This window comes from Chlamydotis macqueenii, chromosome 1 (genome assembly GCF_036417535.1).
Source record: "Chlamydotis macqueenii isolate bChlMac1 chromosome 1, bChlMac1.mat, whole genome shotgun sequence".
Lineage (NCBI taxonomy): Eukaryota > Metazoa > Chordata > Aves > Otidiformes > Otididae > Chlamydotis > Chlamydotis macqueenii.
Genome location: NC_141556.1, coordinates 153,853,269 through 153,874,016, shown reverse-complemented (window position 1 = coordinate 153,874,016; position 20,748 = coordinate 153,853,269). Strand labels below are relative to the sequence as shown.

Genomic DNA, 20,748 nt, shown 5'->3' with positions numbered 1-20,748 from the left:
CCTCTCTTCATTTCTACATTCTATGAATGTTGTAATGCCTAGCTGTCCAAATGTTGTGTGTATTTCCTTTATGGTTTGTTGTGTAATCTTTACGCAGCAAATGTGGGAATTTATTTCAAGAGTTTCTTCAGAAAATGAGACTATGAGGTTTGAACAAGTTTGACAGATGTTGCCAGTGATCACTGGAAATATTTCAAGGGTGGAAAAAGCAGCAGGATTACAAATGAGTTGTTTGAAAAGCTCATTAAAGGTATGACTGTGAATAACCACTTTCAACCCATGGGTAGATCTTGTTTTGAAAGGAAGCATCAGCTATTGCACTAGTAATGATGTGGTAATAGTATTGCTACTGTAAATGTGCTTGTTAGGCAAATAAGACAACTTAATAATTAAATTACCAACAGTGGTACTTCGATCTTAAAATTTAATTTTAAACTAATCGTAGCAATGGTGTGAGGTAAATATTTTTCTAAGGCGGCATTAACAAAAAATTTTTGACATCTTACTTGATGTTATCTGACTTTGCTATTCTGATTAAGAATAACTTACCAGAGACTGGCATTCACCTGTTCTCTTATGCGGCTGAGTTGTATAGCAATTTCCTCATAAGTACTTTTGGTACTGAAACTACTGAAAGTACAGGGTTACTACTGAGTAATAAGAAAAGAGTACTAAAGAGACATGAAGGTGGCAAGAATTCTAAGTGGTGCATCTGTCCAGAGTTTAAGATGCTAGCATTGGACCAAAGGTCTGACTGTGGACAGAGTAAACAGCAAAATATGATGCTTCCTTAACTGGTGCAAGTGGAAGAGGTGGGAGCATGGTATCTCTCTTCCTTCAGTGTCACTTCTGTTGTCCAGTGGTTCAATTTCATGGTCAATTTATGCTCAAACTACTCTCAGCTGTTGCTGAAAGCGGTGGCTACCCCGTTCTCCCTACACCCATTACCCAGTGCCACATTCCCAGATTGTTGATCTAGGTGAAAACTAATCTTTGCCTTGTGCCAGCAAGAGGTAAGTGGCAGAAACATGCAACCTGAGTCAAGAGGAGAATGGGATAATCCATTCCAGCAATGTCATGGTCTTAGCTAGGCTTCTGCAGTAAGTCATGTTTCTGCGTATAATGAACAAGTAAAGCCTTCCAGCTAGAGTTATTCCTGCTAAACTAAACAGAGTGAAAATATGTTAACAGAACGTTAACAGGAACAAAGTTTACACTAGCTAACTGCTACTTCCCAGAGGAATGATTACTAGAAACATACTGGTACTCTATATCCAGCACAGCAGATGGCCAACAGTTAAGTTTTACATATGTTAGGCACTTTTTTTTTGGTCTTTTCTGTTACTGCTAAAACTGAGTTTGCTGTGAATGCAACATTGCCCAGCTCCTAAGTTTGCATTACCATCAGTAGCTGATCACTGAGGAGTTATTGATAACCCTGGGCTCTCTTAATTCATCTTCCAGGCCCTGCTGTCACTTCAGATCTATACTCCTTTTGTCTGCACCGTGTAAGGTCATAGGTAGTCCTACATGCCAGGGTAGCTAGATGCTATTCAACTTAGCACAGCGTAAGTACTAGTTGTTGTCGTATATATAAAAATTCTTAACACATTACACAGCACAGTTATATAAAGCTAAACGGAACTAAAGCATGTTAGGTAATTGCCACCTTGTCGTTAGCCAGTTGCTATAATGTTCTTCCATACTCGAGTCCATCACCCGGTGTGCAAAGAGCCAATCCACACACAGAGTGGAGGTATTTCCTTTTCTTGCATGCATGCACATATACGGGTGTCTATCCTGAGACAGCACACCTTAAAGTTCCAAACTGTCTTTTATTGATACAGAAAACATTAACATATTAAACTCTCTAGTACATATGTATTGTTATTTTATTAAATGATTGGTCAAAGTCTTTTCACCCAGCATGTAAATTAGTACACATATTCAGTCCTGTTACTCCACCTATTTCTTTTGAGTCTGTGGTACGATTTGCATAGAGGGTCTGTGAGTTGGTGGTCATGTTAACCCCTACCAGAATTGCCTGTCCTCTGTTTTTTTCACAGGTTGCTGAAGGACCTAGCATTTTATCATTTTATGATTCTTGTTTTTAGACAGGTCAGACAAAGGCACATTGTTTAAATTATGAATCTTTAACTAAAATTATTCTGGCCTCAAACCATTAAGGATAGGGCTATAGAAAGGGTATCTATATCAGCAGTTACCTTGGCTATTAATCTAAATTTTACGTTTTTCATTTTATTGCAACAACAACAGTTTAAGTAGTTAAAACAAACCTCCAAGCCAGCCAAGACCAGCCCAGACACAGTAAGCCTTACAGCCCTAGTCTCACATGTGAAATTAATACAAAACCTGTGGCTGGTAACAGGCACAGCAACACTATCTTTACTGGATTATAAGGCTGCATAATAAATTGTAATCTAGTCAATAGAGTCAATAGACTGTGGAAAACTATTTAGCTTACTGGAATCCTTTAGTTAAAATTGTAACATCAGACATATGTAAAAAGCTACCTTGATTATTTTCTGTCTTTACTGCTGAGACTTTATAACTTCAATTCTTTCTAAAATGCTTTTATTCGATATGAAATTAGGTGTGAAATTCTACTCTAAGTAGTTGGTAATTTTGTGTGTCAAATCTAAAAGACATCAGAGAATGGATGGACCTTTTTATACACACAAAGGAAAGACTTGAAAGTTTAATGAAAATTTTACTCTCATTTTTTTTCAAGTAAATGTCAGCTTCCTGCCTTAAAGCCCATTTTCAGTCTCCTCATCTTTTCTGGAGACTTCTCTTCTGTGAAAGAAATCAAACAAGTATCAAAAGAAAGTCTTGTGAAGACTTCCTTAAAAATTGCATTAATGAAGAGATAGATAGAAAACTGTATTCCAGAAATGCTATAACATTCTGTCCTATTAGGGCAATTCGTTCCAAATTACTAGCAGTAACTAGAGTAGTTCTATCTATAGGATAAAAAGGACATAAAGTGAGGATTTTCCTACTGATTAGTAAAGTCTTAAGTGAATGACAGAAGTGAGTTGCATAGTAGGGAGAGGGATTTTGCTTCTGTGATCTTATCTTCTTTATTTTATTTTTTATTGTGTTTTGCAGAAGGAGAGAATTCAAGGAAAGAGGAGTGTTTTTACTGGTTTTTATATGTGGAGGGGTGTAGCACATAATCCTGATTAAGAACAAAGACTCTTGCCCAGTTGAAAGGAGAGTTTGCATATCTTGCCCTGATAGTCTTTGTGATGTGGCTTTCCTGAAGCAGTGGTTAAGCTGCATGCAATAATGAGGAAAAATAAACCAGACAAAGAAAATAACTGCTGAGCTTTTATCCACTTACCCTATTTTTTTTGTATGTCACTTGATCGTTTGTTTATGGTCATAATTATTTAATATTCTACTTTAAGATCACCATTTATGTATTAATTCTTTATGCTGTAATCTTGGTCTGCATTTCTATTAGGAGGAAGAAAAGCAAGGCAAACACATTAATTCATATGAATTTCGATCTCAGATCTAGAAATAGTCTGTAATTTTTTTTTTTTTTTTATTTCAACAGCAAAATGTTGCTAAATGGATCTGGAAAGGCATTACTTCATTTTGCATAGCTTCTCTATGAGAACTAAGTCTTAAGGGGTTTGATAGAAGGAGGAGATTCAATAAATTGTCCATATTTTGTATACCCAAATAGCCACAGGCTTTTTCTGTCACTTGGTTACTGTTTGAGGCTCCAGATTAAATTATTGTGGAATATTTTTAGAAATGCAGTTTCCCAGTTCTCTAATCTTCCAATGTGTCCTAGTCCTGCCAAAAGAGAGGTCTTAATCCTCTGTCTTTGCTTAGAAGGACCTACCCAAAAGCCAATTTTGGTGATCACAAGGCTCTTGATGATTGAGCTCATTTCACTGACCCAAGAAGAAGCTCTGCATTTTATTTTTACTGGGGTTATTTTGTGCTGTTAGAGTCAGTTCTCTGATGCAGAGGTAGCCAGAGGCAAATGATGTGTAAGTCCATTTGCGAATGGGGGAAGGGAGCAGACCCTTTTGGTTGACTCCTTAGTCATCTTATCCCATCTTGTAGAAAAACAGACTGAGGATGTTATTTCATTACCAGCCTTTGTCAATGTAAGAGTTCTGCCACCAAAACGCAATGTGCTTGCTCTGCCTCTGCATGACGTGTGCATTTGTATCCTCTGTGCTGGTGCTTATGGAGTTGTACAGTCAGCCACATTGATGGGGCCGAAAACTAACCCTGCCAGGAGAGAGGAAAAAAAAAAAAAAAAAAAACCAAAAGAAAAAAAATAAAGAAGACTTACTGGTCCAGCTGAATATGCAGCTGCATAGGTGGGGAGAGCTGACGCAAGGGAAGAGTGGGCCGTGCAGTGGATAACATGCCTTCTCCCATTTGACAGCAGTGCAGTCTGTGAGAATACACCATAAAGATGATATTTTTGAAGAATTCTATGGTCTTACCAACAATAAAAGCCTCCTTGAGAACAGAATTATGACAATTTAATAATTTCTGCAAATCACACGTTTAAGGACTATCTGCCTTAATTCCCGTATTTGCAAATGAGGCTATCATTGCAGGTGGAACCACGCCATAGTTCACATTTTTAAACCACACATAGAGTCCATAAGAAGAAATACTACATAAAAACACTGTATTGAGTGTTTGAGAGACTGAAATGTGTGGAATTTATTTTTTTTCCCTGAAAAGCAGGAATGGAGGAAGCGAAACAACTTGGCATGTTAATTTGTTCAGGTGAAATCCTGATGGGATTGGCAGAATGAGATTATTTTCAGAGCCTTAGGGAATCTTCTGTGGTATGGAATTTGTATTTTCTGGCCTGCTAAAGAAATGGCATAACATAGGACTATTGAAAATACTAACTATTGAGAAGGATGTAGTTGCACACCTATTTAAGGAGGCAGGATTTACAATAAGGTCTTTACTCACTAAAACCTGAGGTAGAGGAAGAATCTCTATATGTGTTCAGCAATTTAGTTATTAAAAGAAGGAAGGAACTTAATTCTGAACCTTTATTTTTGATGGTCTCTCTCTGGATGAGGACAATAGTGTACTTTAGTATTGGATTTGTGGATCTGAGAGCAGAAAGAAATACTTTGCTTTTGCTTGTTCATTCGTTTTTCCCAAGGTTATGAAAATTTGTTAATATTTCTCCACTTCCCACTCATCTTCAGTGCTTTTCATCTTGCTTAGCAGTTCTTGTACAGTTCATTTATTCCATGTTACTTAATGTTCCACTTCTGCTTGTGAAGAACAGTGATTTCTAATAGGACTTAACTTTCAAAGTGGCATTTGCTAGATCATGAAAGTCTTTTCCAGTTAGGTAAACGAAATGAAACAAAACCTTTGATGAGGAGAAATATGTACCATGAAACTATTCATAAGAAATTTATACAAGAGTTTGGATTGATGTTTGATTTTCAAAGTGTAAAAAAAAAAGAGCAAAAGATTAAATGGATTAGTGTAACTATTATAAATATTTGTCCAATATACCAGTGTGTTTACTATATGTGAAGTATTTAGTAATGATGATGCCAGGTCTTTCACTATTTTACAGGCTTGCAACTATTTAGCCAAATTTTCTCTCTTAGGCTGATTTTTTCTAGGGCACCTGGTAAAAAAAAAAAATCATTCAACACATTCAGAAAACATTGCTTGTGTAAATTGACAATGTTTGAAAAGAAAACGGGTGCCTTTTGAATAGGTCCAATGAATGTTTGAATGCTGTAAAAAGTTTAAATGTAGAGTGAAAATGGACTTGCAAGATATGCTAGTGAGAAAGAAAACATATGCAAAACTGCGTGGCTAAGGAGGAGATGGTGTACATGAGTCTGTTAATAGATTCACAGATGTTAGAAGAGCCTGGAGACAAATTTATGGCCCTCCTGTAGGACAGACACTGCAGTGGAACAGATTTCTGAGGTACTCAGAAGTTAAAATTTCTTTGAGGACTTTTGCACAACTCCATCCAGGAATCTTAACTAGGAAATAAAACTAGGATTTCCAGATGATGAAGGCGGAAAGAGCTGTGGTCGGTTTAGTGAAGATAGGGTTGCAATGCCGGTGTGGATTCCCCCGATAATATCTGGCATGGTTATTGTGCAATTCTTTTCCAGGAAAGAACACTGGTAGCATGAGTTAGTCAATGCTTTGATTCCAAGTGAAAAGGTTACAAAGGCAATAAAGACCATGGGGAAAAAATGATGAATTTTCACACTTGAGTGAGCACCAGTCTGAAGGATTGTGGTTTTGCTTGCATTTATAAGCCTGTTTTCATTTCATTGATACATGTAACTAGGAGTGGAGTTTGATTCCAAATATAATTTTAAGAATTATACTGTGTCAATGATCTGACAGTACACTGGAAAGGTTAAATTGAGTGCAGATTGTTTAGCTTTGGTATGATGATTAATTTCAAGTGATATAAGTTATGAACACTAGTTTCAATAATTTACTGAAAAAGCCAACAGATCTCTTGGGAACTCCACAAAATAAAATAAAACTAGTTGACTGTAATTTTGCTCCCAAACAAACTGATCAGGTGATTGTGACCTTGAGACAGGGTCTGTCCTCCAGCTATCCCCTCCCCTCTCCTATGTAACGAACTGACATGCTTGTCTATCTGCTTGAGAAGTCCTTGATACCATTCATATTTAACATCATTATCAAAGGTCTTTTGCTTGCAGGCTTAGCCATTAAAGTAGATGAGATAGGAAATGCTGACATGATAGTTTTGCAAATGTTATCTGAAAGGTTTGCATATATTATTAAATCTCTTAATGAAGATGGTGAAGAATCAGCCTATTAACAGCTCAGAATTAGGTATATTGCTGCATTAATTCTTGTTCCTCATTTCTTTGATATTTCAGTGCTACGGCTGTTGAAGGATGGTGCTGACCCTCATACTCCTGTTTCCTCCGGAGGCTCCTTGCTCCATCTGGTAAGGGTGATTGAAAATTAGTGTTAGTGATTGTAGATAAATATGGTGGGATACTGAGTAGCAGATTTGGCATATTAACAAAAAGAAAGGCTTAGTAATAATATTTTATTTACACTGCACTCCGTGGTGGTGAAGATTGCATCCAGCTATGCATGTGAAATAGTAAGTTTCAAATTGCTTATGAAAGGATGGATCATGTCATAGCAATGGTAACTAACAAAGTAGAATGAAATATTTTATTTATAAATTATCTATGCAGTAGGAAAGAACAAAGGAAATATTGCTTGATTCTAAAGATAAAATTATATGGTTTCAGAGATTTACAGATCCTATATGAAAAAACACCCCGATGTAACATTTTTCCTTTTGTTTTTGCATGTATTTTCTTGCACTGATTTCCTACATGTGGTTATTTACCACTTTATTGCATTTGGTTTATCATTATTTGCATAGTAATTTAGATTAAGGAACTGGAAGATAAAAGGAAAACAGTTTCTATACAACCACCAAAAGAGAAGCAAGATGTAAGGGCATGTGGAGAAAAGACTGGCAGACAGAAAGAAAATACTGCAGAGGTAAAATTTTGGCTTTGCTGAAGCCAAAGCCAGAACTCATAATAAATTCCAAAGTCTTATGATCCTTTACTTTGATCTGTGATGTTGCAGACGTGCTTTGCTTTCTATTTGATGTGAAACTATTTTAAGATATTTGGATACAACTTTGTTGCAGAATGCTGCTAGAATAATTGTGACTTTGCAAATACAAAGGCATAACAGGTCTAGTGAAAAATCTGCTGGCAGAGTGTTTCATTTTAGAACAGTTGAGTTAAGTTTCTCGTAGTATGTATGAAAAATAGAGTGATTTCTTGACAAAAAAAAAAGAATCCTTTAGTATTACTGGACTCCAGCACACCTGTGACCATGGTCTGGCAAGATGTAGCATTTTCCTTATGTAGTTAATCTGTCTTTTCCATCTTCCACGGCCATGCTGCTTGCCAGGGACTTTGGGAAATAGAGCCCTAGGTAAGATGAGGGTGCAGTAATGATTTGAAACAAAGAAAATTTAAATTATCTTTTCTCTCTTCCAAGTATTTGCCTACTGCAAAGTAGCTCAATCACTCCTTAAAAATGCAGCCCATATGAGATGCTATTTTTTGGATTCCCAAAACTGAGGCATCCCTAATCTTATCCCATGCTGAAAGCCCTAGGAGACAATCTTTCTCTTCAGTGTGACTAATGTGACTTTTGTCTCACTGACATTTTAAAATAGAAGAAAGAAAAATCAGTCTTTAGGGATTTTAGGTTGCTTTGTCTAGTTCAGCTGATACACACTTTTAAACTGCAGATAAAATCTGCAGTTGAACTGTGTCTTTGTAGGTTTCTTGATCTTCTGCATCATGCCTCAATTCACTGTCACAATCAGTATCTCTCCACTGGTGCCTGCTGCTTTACAGACACACATATGCTTCAAAAGGAGGGAAAGCTTCCTGCAGTGAGAAATTTGTAATAGAGAGGTCTGTGTGTAACCTACTCCCTCAGTTCAGTCAGAGTTACTTCTAAGTACTCATAATTCATTTACAGGGAGATCCTAGTTGCAGATAGGGTTCAAACCCGATTTCAGTGAAACTTGGATTTGGGAGCAGTACAGATAGGAGAGGAGAGTCATGATACAGGGTAACAGATAAGCCAAGTTTCTTTTCCTGCAAGAACTCAAAATAGTAATTTAGCATGCATCTTGTAGCAGTTTTAAAGCCCACTCAGATCCATTCCAAGTACTAATTTTACCACTCTAATTCGAGTCAAGCTGCTTTCTGCAAGGGGGAACCTAATCAGTGTGTATTCTTTCCAGTTGTAGGGTAAAAGTTTTTATTCTAGAATGAATGGAAATATATTTATCATCACATTTTACATAAAATCTAATTAATTATATAATTCCTTTTCCTTTTTCCCTTTCTGTTGACTTCCAAAATGTGATATATTTAAAAAAAAACCCCACAAATGTGACACTTAATCAAGATTCTGTTGCTGTCTCTGTAGACAGTATCTCAGTATGGTTGATTCCGAGGGAAGCCATGGGAACTTCAAAGGTATTCGGTGAACTCTCCGGTTAAGCACTTTTGCTTCTTCTCCTTTTCCTCTAGTGGCCTGGCTTCCATGCTGGATTAATACAGATCAGCAAAGTGGATGCCATGGTGTGGTTCCACGTGTGATAGCAACATTATCATTTAACCCCCACTTACAAATTAGATGCAGATTCCACTGTTTTTGTACTCTCAGTGTATATGTGTGCTTTTTGGGACAGGGACATATTACACAGGTTTAAATATTGGAAGAGGCATAGATATTAAGGATTGTATTCAAACCGTCTAAGTATCTAAGACAGAAAAGTAATGTCCCTGTAACCTCTCTCCAGTGGGGAAAGAGAGAGGATTCTTCTCTAAAGAGTTAATGGGATTGTATGTTAGGCCAGAGTTAGGATCTTAACTTAGGTGCCCTGATTGTTTTTTAAAATATTATCCATAAGCACATCCGTAAAAAGTCACAGATGTGGCAGGGGAGAAAGCTCAAAACGATGCTTAAGCCAGTTTCTTCTTCTCTGCCAAAATTAGTGACCTCCATCATCAAAACAAACAAAGTATAGAAACACACACACACATATGTGCAGCCCTCCCCATCCCCAACCCAACCTTAGTGTGCAGAGTATCTGTCAGAAAGACTTGAGTAGGAGTCAGTATAGTTAGTGGATTGGAAACAGGAGTGGATATGGAGAGGTGTGTATTATTGCTATGGACTGCTTAAAAGGCAGAATTTCACGTACATGTGGATGTGTGTACATGTGGGTGTACATATACTTAGATGCCACTACTGAAGATGTGATAATCATGCACTGATGCCTGTGCACTGACTCGGAATTACAATATTGAGCAGAAAGAAAGTCTCATCTTTATTGCGTATTTCAGCAGATGTCATAGAGTGTTTTTCCACAGGGAATAAGGGATTCTGTGAATCATGCATATGGAACTTGTAGTCTCCAAAAAATATTTCTATAGTTTCATCAGCTGTTGTCCCCTACAAACACAGCAGTTTAACTACAGTGTGTCATCTGCTCAATTTAAATGTTAAATGGAACAAAAATTGTATATGATAAATTCAGTTGTACACTGAGTAAAACAGCATCCCTAATCTGCTTTTCTTTCTTCCAGTGTGCCCGCTACGATAATGCATTTGCTGCAGAAATTTTAATTGACAGAGGAGTAAATGTAAATCATCAAGATGAGGATTTTTGGACATCAATGCATGTAGCCTGTGCCTGTGATAATCCTGATATTGTCCTGCTACTGCTGCTAGTAAGTAAAGCAATCCAATGCATGATGTGCTTGAAAAAGAAGCAGAATGTAACGCCATAAGGTCTGAAACTGCTGTATGAATGCAATATATTACTACTAATCATATCAGTGAAGGCATATGTTTAGTTTGTTTGTTTCTTGACGTTATTTAGCTGCTCAGGATTTTTAGAAGGCATTTTTAGGCCTTCAATGGCAGTAGAGTATAAACGTCAATGTCAAGTGTCTCCTGTCTCTTCCTGTGGTCATGAGCTTGTATCTCTGATAAGCACCGAGTCCCAAATGGGATATTCGTATAATTTCTTTTCTCTTCTCCTTGTCACTTTCTATTAAGGGTGAAGTTTGCAGTCTTATAAAAAACTCCTCCTTAAAAGCAAGTATTCACTCAATTACACTCCATATTCATAAAGAAGCTTTTGTAGACGTGGTCAAAATAAGGCCAATTTAATATTTATCTAAATAACTTTGAGTTTTTGAAGCAGACTTTATCCAGTATAGTAGCAGATATGATATTCAGCCTTTGTATAGTGCAGCATTGTTCATGTTGTGCTTCTGTTTCTAGGATGACAGCCACTAGTTTTACACCATGATATCAGTGCAGCTCTTTCTCCCAGTTCATTTTATATTGCTCTTTACAACAGTAGTGCAGAAACAGTTCGCAATCTGACTTACAGTTTTCTAATGGAAATTCCACGAACTCACTGGGCAACTTGCACAGGGAAAAAAAAGAAAAGTTTTTATTAGTTTTAAACAGAAAATTGCGCTTCAGATTGTGTCTGTTTGCTTTTGCCTTTCACTGAGCATCACTGAGAAAAGTCTGGCTCCATATTCTTTACTTCCCCCATCAGGTATTTACACACATTACTAAGACCCATCTGAGCCCTCTCTTCTAAAGGCTGAACAGTCCCAGCTCCGTCAACCTCTCCTTGTACAACAGATGCTGCAGTCCCTTCATCGTCTTTGTAGCTCCTTTGCAGGAGTCACTCCAGTATGTCATAGAATAGAATCATAGACTTGTTAGGGTTGAAAGGGTCCTTTAAAGGTCATCTAGTCCAACCCCCCTGCAAGGACCAGGGACATCTCCAACTAGATCAGGTTGCTCACAGCTTCATCCAATCTGGCCTGGAATGCTTCCAGGGATGGGGCATCCACCACCTCTCTGGGCAACCTGTTCCCGTGTTCTACCACCCTCATTGTAAAAAATGTTTTCCTAATATCTAATCTAAATCTACCTCCCTCAGTTTTAAAACCATCACCCCTTGTCCTATCACAACAGACCCTTCTGAAAAGTTTCTCCACATCTTTCGTGTAGGCCCCCTTGAGGTACTGGAAGACCGCTATGAGATCTCCTTGGAGCCTTCTCTTCTCCAGGCTGAATAGCCCCAACTCTCTCAGCCTGTCCTCCTCGGACAGGTGCTCCAACCCTCTTATCATCTTTGTGGCCCTCCTCTGGACTCCCTCCAACAGGTCCACATCCTTCTTGTGTTGGGGGCTCCAGAACTGGACACAGTACTTCAGGTGGGGTCTCACAAGAGCAGAGTAGAGGGGGAAGATCACCTCCTTTGACCTGCTGGCCACTCTTCTTTTGATGCAGCCCAGGATGTGGTTGGCCTTCTGGGCTGCAAGCATATATTGCCAGCTCATGTTGAGCTTCTCATTCACCAGCACTCGCAAGTCCTTCTCCTCAGGGCTGCTCTCAATCCATTTCTCACTCAGTCTATATTTGTGCTTGGAATTGCCCCCACTCCACATGCAGGACCTTGCAAGACTGGCTTTTAACCAGTGTGATACTGATTAGAACCCTCTTGGGCTTTTGAGGACTTGAGTTCAAATGTCTCCTCTTCTAGAGAAAAGCAAGATCAATGTCTGTCTTCTCCCAGAAGAGTGTTTCACTAGACTGTTAGGTAGATTTCATAATTAAGTTATTTTCTTAGGAATGCTTTGGTGCTTAATTGCTAATGCTAAAGCATAATCAACAGGTTAAGTAGCATCCACAGAGATTAATGTGATAGTTTACATCTTAGAGCTCTTGTTGCAGACTTTCTTGGTTTCATGTGAGCTCTTTCTGAAATACACAGATACTCTTCCTTCTACCACATATGCTTTCTTTTTATAGAAAACAAGGTAAATAATATTGTATACTAAATTAGATAATAAATTAAAAAGAAAATATTTTATTCAGCTCAGAATTAGCAATACCTTAATTCCCTTCATCTCAGTTCTAAATTCCTAGGTTTCAACCTTCATTTGAAATCAGAACAGGTAACACTTCGAGATTTTCCTGTATAGGCTCTAGTTCAATCGCACCAAATTAGGAAGAATTTCTGAATAGAGTGATTCTTCCCCAAAAATATTCTGTCCCTCATAAACATATGTTGTGCTTTTGAATTGCTATGACAACTTCAATGAAATTAAGATTTTTTTTTGTTATTATTTTGTGGTTTTTTAAATAACCTATGACTCATTTAATTTAGAATCTCGTAAGTCAAAACTGACATGTTGAGTTATACTTCATGGAATATATGAGTGTGCTGTGTTCAATTACAGTGGCACCACAAGCAAATAGTCTTTAGTAGTCTTCAGTAGTAGAGGGGATAATCTTCTGATTTTCTTTAGCATAGTGACTTACAGTAGTATGATTTTCAGTTAATGACTATGCTAATTATAATGTAAAGTCAGGTATCTGAAAGTACTGTGGCTACTATCAGACCTTCTGTAAATGGCATGGGCTTCACCAAAACCTTTGTTTGGAACCCGAAATTACTTTCACTCTGTCCTGTGATTGCTTCTTCCATCTGTTACTTTGATTTTGATGTTGGTTTGTACCAGATCTTCTCTCGTAATCTGTTAGGGTTCTGATGGCCTCTGAGGCTACGCCTGCTCTAGAAAACCAGAAAGAGGTGTCCAGGAGTCTTCCTGGGTGCTGGCCCACAATAATCTCCACTAGCAAACTGTTAGAATATCCTATGGCATGACTTTGGCATGTGCGATCTAGATTCTCTCCAGACAATTCCCTGGCATGGTTTTGAAGCTGGAAAGTCCCTGGGACCAGTTTTTGTCCAGCTATCACATAGTAGAGGTTGAGAGTCTTTACTGGACTAAACAAAATCTCTTCCATGCTAGCTGGCTTCAACTCCTAGAGTTTTCCCAGGTCCATTTGACTTAATAGTAGAGATGCTTTGTCGTGCTTGGAATGTCATTTTCTCAGCTTTTTTATTACAACTATAACTAGGTCCAGTAAATGTACAATAGAATGTGTATAAATCTGATTTTCTGTTCTTAGTGCTTAAAATAGTATTGCTTACATAAGCACAATCATCAGATATATTTGGTAGGAGTATACCGTTCTAAACATTGTCATTACTTTTGGCAAATAAACGATAACATTTTCATGTTTTGTCCCTTGTATTATGTTGACCTGTTCAATGTATTTACTTTTGAAGCCTGTGCATCCTTTAGCTTCTGTGTGTACTCCTAAACTGATAAACAATTAGAACAGAGAAGCTTATCTATAAAAACTCTTGTATTGTGGGGAAGTCTTGTAATGTGGGGAATTCTCAGAAATACTGAATGCTCTTCTGTTGTTGACATGAATAAGAACGGCTGGAGTTATACAGGGCACTTCTAAAATTCCCCCTGCCTGTTTTTGCAAGAAACTCAGTTTAATAAAAACTCATTAAGTATTTTTGCCCAAGGTTATATCCAAAGTTATTTTTCAACCCCTGTTACTTGCATGTTGTTTGATTTAATTCCTGTTTATTACAAACTGTCTCTTCTGAATGTTTTAAATATCTTCTGATAACTTTGGGATAAATAGATTATCTGATGTATTAAAATTTAAGTAAGCAGGGGTACTTCTGTGTGGATATTTGCAGGTAGTATTTGAATTTTCTATATTATTTGCAATAACTTCTGATAAATTTGCCATTCATCATTAAATATATATGTAGTAGTAGTAGTATTATCTCTTCCTTTGCTGTCCTAGTAAACTGTTTTAATCTCAACCCCTGAATTTTCCTTTCTTTCTGATTCTCTCCCCCATCCCTCTGGGAGGGTCAGTGCGAGTGACCGGCTGCATGGTACTTGGTTGATGTCATGGTTAAACCATGACAAGTGGGAATAATAAAGTATTGTGGCAGAGAAAGAGAAATATTCTTAGATAAGCAATAGTTTTTGAACCATGACATTAATGTTGTCTTTAATAACATTTGACAAAGTGAAGATGGAAATTGTGGTTGGAGGGAAGTGTCTTCTGCAACCGTGAACTGTCTTTGTGTGAGCATTTAATATTAGGAGTTACTTTGCCTTGAGGTTAGAGTGTTTCGTGGGCCATGTCTTATGCGTAGCATGAGCCTGGATAATGCTAATATGAGCTACAGGCAGCTTCTATTATGTCACAATTTTTAGTTGGAAGAGAAAATGACACTTCATGTACCCTCATTAATTACTTTGAGATAAATATTTCTTCTGAATTGACTTTACAACATAGACAATGCCATATTACCTGTTTTAAAGATGTGAGCTAAAAGGTAACAGCACAGTCCCTTGATTGAGACCTGTGCAAATTCTGATTCCTGGAGAACTGTCACAGAGGCCAGTGGAAGTTTCCTCAGTGAGGATTTCAAAATGTTTCCTGAAGGGAAAACAGAAAACAAAAAGTAATATAGGATGTATGTAGATCCCAGAAGGCTATTCATGAAGACTTAATTAGGCATGACCAGTTTCTGATTTTATTCCACTTTTGATGGTCTTCATGTTTCTCTGTCTCAGACATGAGTGGTTTGTCATTCATCAGCTTACCTGTGGTAACTCACTATTTCTGTCCTCTGGTGCAAAAGTAAGGCTTGTTAGCTGAAATGTCTTTCAGTGAGAGCTGGGAGGGGCTGTAGCTGTTTGTAATGTGATAATTTGCTACTGTGTCCTGTTGAAAGACCACTGGAATTGTAGGCAATGTTTCTGGAATAAATCCAGAATGAAATGCTTGAAGCTATTTCTTTCCATCCCAACATTTTACCCAAGGTGGTATAGCTTTCCAGAGACGTATTTATGTCTTCTCCATTTTGTAGCTGTCAGTAAGATGGGGAACATTGGGCAGCACAGCCAGGAAATACATCTCTTGTCTACTAAATAGTCAACCAATGAGGAACTTGCCCCTGATGCAGCTGCTAGCACATGAGGAATTGTAGAGATCAAAGGTAATCTGAAGAAGTCTGGTTGCCATACGTGCAAATGAGGTCGTAAAGGTCAGATTCATTGATCCTGTTCTGACTGGATCAGTGCTGGGCATTTTCCCCTTGGGAGAGGGGACTATTTCTGTGGATGTTGTATGAAGGAGGCTCCTGTAGCAGGTTGAGGAGAGTGCTGAAGTGCCTTTCATTTAAGAAAAAAAAAAGATGCATAGGCTTGTATACATTTGTGCCCACATGAAATCTCCAAGAAAGTATGAAAAGCAACCAGATTTATTAGATGTGTCTGCTCTATCTTGCCTCATTGTCTTTTAAAGCCTCAGGACAGGACACACTGACAGCAGTTCTGTCCAGTTGGAGTGTGTTCCTGTTGCATAATCTCTGGGCACATTGCAACATTGTATTTTGCATTAATTTCCTGTACTTGTTTTTATATTGAATTGAAACACTATGTAGATAAGATTTGTTCCTTTCTATCGAAAGTACTTTATCCTATTGGAAATGCTACCTGAGTTACATAATGTCCAAACAGCAGTAGTTGGATACTACTGAGGCTTTTTTTGGCTGGGGGGAAGTGTTTAGTCCACTCTGTATCACTTTAAATGGCTGTAGCTTTACAGTGGTACTTATCAGTAGCAATCTGATTGTTCCTATATGTATAAGTGTTCCTGAGTGTATACACTTTATAACTTAAATATTTTTAATTGATATATAAGAGTGGTTAACCTTCACTTGTGTACTGTTCGAACTACCATCTGATACAGTAGCATTAATACTCTTGCAGTTGAGTAAATTAACCTTAGCTACTCAGGCAGTAGGATATATAGATAAACATGTTCCATTTATAGAACCTTGTTTTTTCTTTTTCTCATTGTTTTTATTCAGTTTGACAGTATTATTTGTTATCACAAATTCTCTGCTCTAAGAATCAGCACTTGATCATTAAAGAGGCAAAGGAGGTCAAGCCGTTCAGCTGCCCCACCTCCTCTCCTCTGTTTCTCCACTCCAAAGCATTTGAAAGTGACCTGGAAAAAATATAACTGGTCAAATTCTAATTTGTGTCTCTACAATTCCATGATATATTTAGTTGAATCCTAACCCACTGTTTTCTCTCCACTTTTGAAACATGATATTTAGATACTTATTAAAAAGTTCACAATCATATTGAGCTCCTGTGTTTAGTTCCTTTTCTCAAGATATCTATGATTGTGTTATGAACTACAGGTTCCTTTATGACTTGCTGTTACTTTAATTTCAGAGAATGTAATAGATAACTCATCATTAAGCTGTAACGTTGGGCTCACACATAGCAAGTTGATAGTCACAAGTTTTCTTTTTTACTGTATCTTTGATTTTGTTTTTTTGGGATGGTTCTTTTCCCTCCTCCCTACTCCCAAATAGTCATGGAATATTTTGATAATGACAGACCTAGAGTTGAAAACAACAGAGAAAAAAAAAAAGCAGGTGAGAATGCATTTTTATAGTGTAATTCACTTTATTTTACCATCATCAGGAGGTTCCATTTAGCGGGCAATGTGAATGTAATGTTTTCACCATCTGTAATGCCCATCTAGTGAAATGAAACTATGAAGGCAGAGACAGTATTCTAGTGTTTGTACAGCACTTTGCACAGTGGAGATTTATTCTTTCATTGACCTGAAGGCATTACTCTAATAAATATGACAGTTAATTAACTAGAACGGCAGGGAGCAGTACTACATCCTTAGGAGTTTTTACATCTAGATACAGGAAAATTAGGAAGTAGAAAGACATTCTTAATATATGCCTTTTACTGACCTTACTAGGAAAAGCAAATGTAACTACAGTCTGCCAACAATTAAATGTATTTCATCATGTGCTTTTTGGAACCTAGAATTGAAGCACAAAATGCAGTTGAGGCATAGAAGGCTAAAAGTACAATTGTTTTTAAAAAAAATGAGGCTGAACTTTTTTTCTCTCTTCTCTTTTTAAGAACATAGGAAAATCTGTGCTCAGCAGTGTGCAAAAGGGAGTTATGCTGGTGTCATTCATTCCATTTACAGTCTTACCAACAGTAGATGAGCTGTGTCAGTTAAAGTATTTCAACAGTATAACCACGTGTGTGTAAGTTTACTGATCTACCTCTGCAGAATTCATTATGCTCTGAGAATAAACTATATGACATAACACTAGTCGAAGGTTAAAAATCAACTAGAGGGAACATAGAGAATACCAGTTACTTTCAGTAAGACTTGAATATGATTTGTCCTTCAAAGACAAGACCTTAATCATAGAATCATAGAATGGTTTGGGTTGGAAGGGACCTTCAAAGGTCATCTAGTCCAACCCCCCTGCAAGTAGCAGGGACATCCCTGACTAGATCAGGTTGCTCAGAGCCCCATCCAGCCTGGCCTTGAACATTTCCAGGGATGGGGCCTCCACCACCTTCCTGGGCAACCTGTTCCAGTGTTCTATAACTCTCATTGTAAAAAATTTTTTCCTAATTTCTAATCTAAATCTACCCCCATCTATTTTAAAACCATTACCCCTCATCCTATTGCAACAGGCCCTACTAAACAGCCTCTCCCCATCTTTCTTGTAGGCCCCCTTGAGGTACTTGAAGAATATATTATTACTCAATATATTATTACTTAATATATTATTACTTATTATTTCCTCAGTTCAGGGGATAATTTTTACAGAAGTGATAGTGTCACAGTATAGATATCTCACTATTTGATATAGAGAAATTTGGAAAATAAAATATTTAGTACTGGTTTTGCATATCATTAAAAGGCCAACTTTAAATGTTTCTGTGATTTTTTGAGTTAGTTTTAGAAGTGTTGGACCCATTTAATTTATTTGAATTAATGAATTTCAACTTTGTTTTACTAAATTTGAAAATATTTCATTCATGCCGTATTTTTTAGCTAGGTTGACTTGATGTAGTTTTAGAGCCTGTTAAGTAACTTCAGGGCCAAAATCTCACCAAGAACTAAACTACACTTACAAGAATTTTTGGTAGAAGACAGTGAAATAGTATCAAGAAATAGTGTGTAAACATTTTAGCCAAAAATGTTCATGCTGGTAAAATTTGAAAAGTCTAATTCAGCCCTGTGCTGGAGTTCAGCTTTAGAATAGGTTTTGGTTTTTTTTTTTTTTTTTTCCTCTCATAAGCGATATAGCTTTCTGTTATCTTTTCAACTGTGTCTGTTCCTGCTCTTTCTTTTTGTAGCCTGGCCTTTTGCCCAAAGTGTAGGTCTGTGACATACTCCTTCAAGTCTTTGTGATAGTTATCATGTCCGTGTTATCTAGAAGCTTCTGTCTTCCTTTGTCTTCATTTTCTTGGGCTCTCAAATCGTTGTCAGAGATATTGAGAAGGATTTTGGAGCAAAGATGGTGTTCAGAAGTGCTGGGTCTTCTAGGCCACCAGAACAAAACCAAATAACAGAGTGTGTGAAGTGTGGAGCTTACTAGGAAAAGGCTGGGATGAAAAGTGGATGTCACAGTCTCCATCTTATTTACAAGGAGCCAACTACCAGAAAAATAGTATTTAAGGCTCTGCAAGGGTAGATAGTGGTTTCTGCTTCCTCAGCTTGTGCTTGAGGTACCCCATGCCTTACAAGCCATGTGTTGGAGAATCTAATGAAATTGTGTATTAGATACGTGGATGAAGGCAGTTTTTATCACACTACAAACTGAGTGCCAAGCAAAAATCTCGTTTATGTGGGAGCACTACAGCTACGTCTGTATTCTTGTGGCCTCCAAAGGTATATGAGTTTGTCTTGGGAGGGCAGACATTCTCTATACTTGCCTGTGTTTGTCCTCATCTTAGTGTGGTAAGAGATATTTTAAATTTGTACTTTGTAAATTGTCAATTTTATTTCTAAATCTTCTCACTTATCAGAGTACTGAAGAGCTATTTGGCTTTTCAGTGCAAATCAAGCAATCAGTGGAATTAAGCTATTATGGAAATTTAGCTTTCTCTCTTTTGAAACTTAATGATTCTACAAAAAAAAAGTCATTACATGCTGCATAAAGGAAAGAATATAGAAAAAAACTGCAGAGAATATACTACTAAACAGAATACGATTATGCAAGTTCAAACTTGGTCATCTGAACAATTCTCTCTTACAAAACACAAAGTAACTGCTATGTAATGTAATATTTCATAGCTGTTGTCCAAAAGCCCAGCACATGAAGTGTAGTGCTGGGCTGTTGGTGATGACAGGACATCATCCTCTGATTTTTCTTCTGAGTATGCTTGAATGTCCAAGTGCCATGAATTGGCCTGACACCATTCAGCTTGTGAAGCCTGATAGGATTCTATTTTTTGTATGGGGCTTTTGGAAACATTTATTTAATAGCCTTTCACCAGTACTGCCGCATTTGGGCTGACAGGATAAAACCTGAGTTTATTCAGTTAGCTGAATTTGAATCCAGTACTAGTATTAGTTGGTGTTTTAAATTTGACTGCTTCTTTACTTATGGAATTTATTCGTTATTTCATCCTTTCCTGGTTTAGTCCCAACTTTTTTGATAGACTGTTTTATATTTTCTATAGGATGCCTGCTTTTGATTTTAATGTAAAATCTCTTTTCCAAAATCAGATATAGTTTTACTGGAAAAAAAGTACAAGAACAGATTTACTGGTGGGAGGAGAAAGGAAGTCTTATGGGACTGTAACTCCCTCTTCCCCTTCACCATACACTCGGTATAGCACGTTTCTGAAGTCATGTAATCAAAGAGCAATTGCGTGGTTATTTTGCCCTTGTTCTTCGCAGCTGCACCAGACTGTGTTAGCAAGCAGAGATGAATAATCAAAATGTTATTAGCTTTAGAATGTAATGAAAGATCTTTATCTTTCATAGTTTCGGAAACAATTAAAGCAGAATAAACAATTGCTTCTTCAAAGAAAGTAATCCTACCCTCCCACTCAGTCTTGCTCAATATGACTTCCTCCTTTGAGTCAATATAAGAGGAAGCAGTGAAAGGGAGAGAATGAAGAACAGTTAGAAGCCAGGAGGTGAGAGTGTTACACAGTGTAAAGGAACATGTGGCCTAAAAGAAAAATGTTTCATTTCTCTTTCTAGAGGCAGTTATCAATATCTGGTAGCTGTAAGAAACTTTAAATAGAAGTCTTTTATGTGAAAGCTGGGGGCATCTGTTTGAAGATTTTCTTCACTTGCAGTTTGCAGAGGCTGATGGATGTGCGGTGAGCGTAGGAGGGACCTTCTAGAGCA

General features: G+C 37.4%; 1 protein-coding gene across 1 annotated transcript in view; it reads left to right on the top strand.

The window, feature by feature from the left end:
• MYO16 (myosin XVI) overlaps positions 1–20,748 on the top strand; it is a 385,808-nt gene that overhangs the window by 126,711 nt on the left and 238,349 nt on the right. The window contains exons 3-4 of the mRNA XM_086741186.1: positions 6,927–6,997; positions 10,200–10,343. Of these exons, the coding sequence (XP_086597312.1) occupies positions 6,927–6,997; positions 10,200–10,343 (215 nt within the window). The remainder of the gene's footprint in view (positions 1–6,926; positions 6,998–10,199; positions 10,344–20,748) is intronic.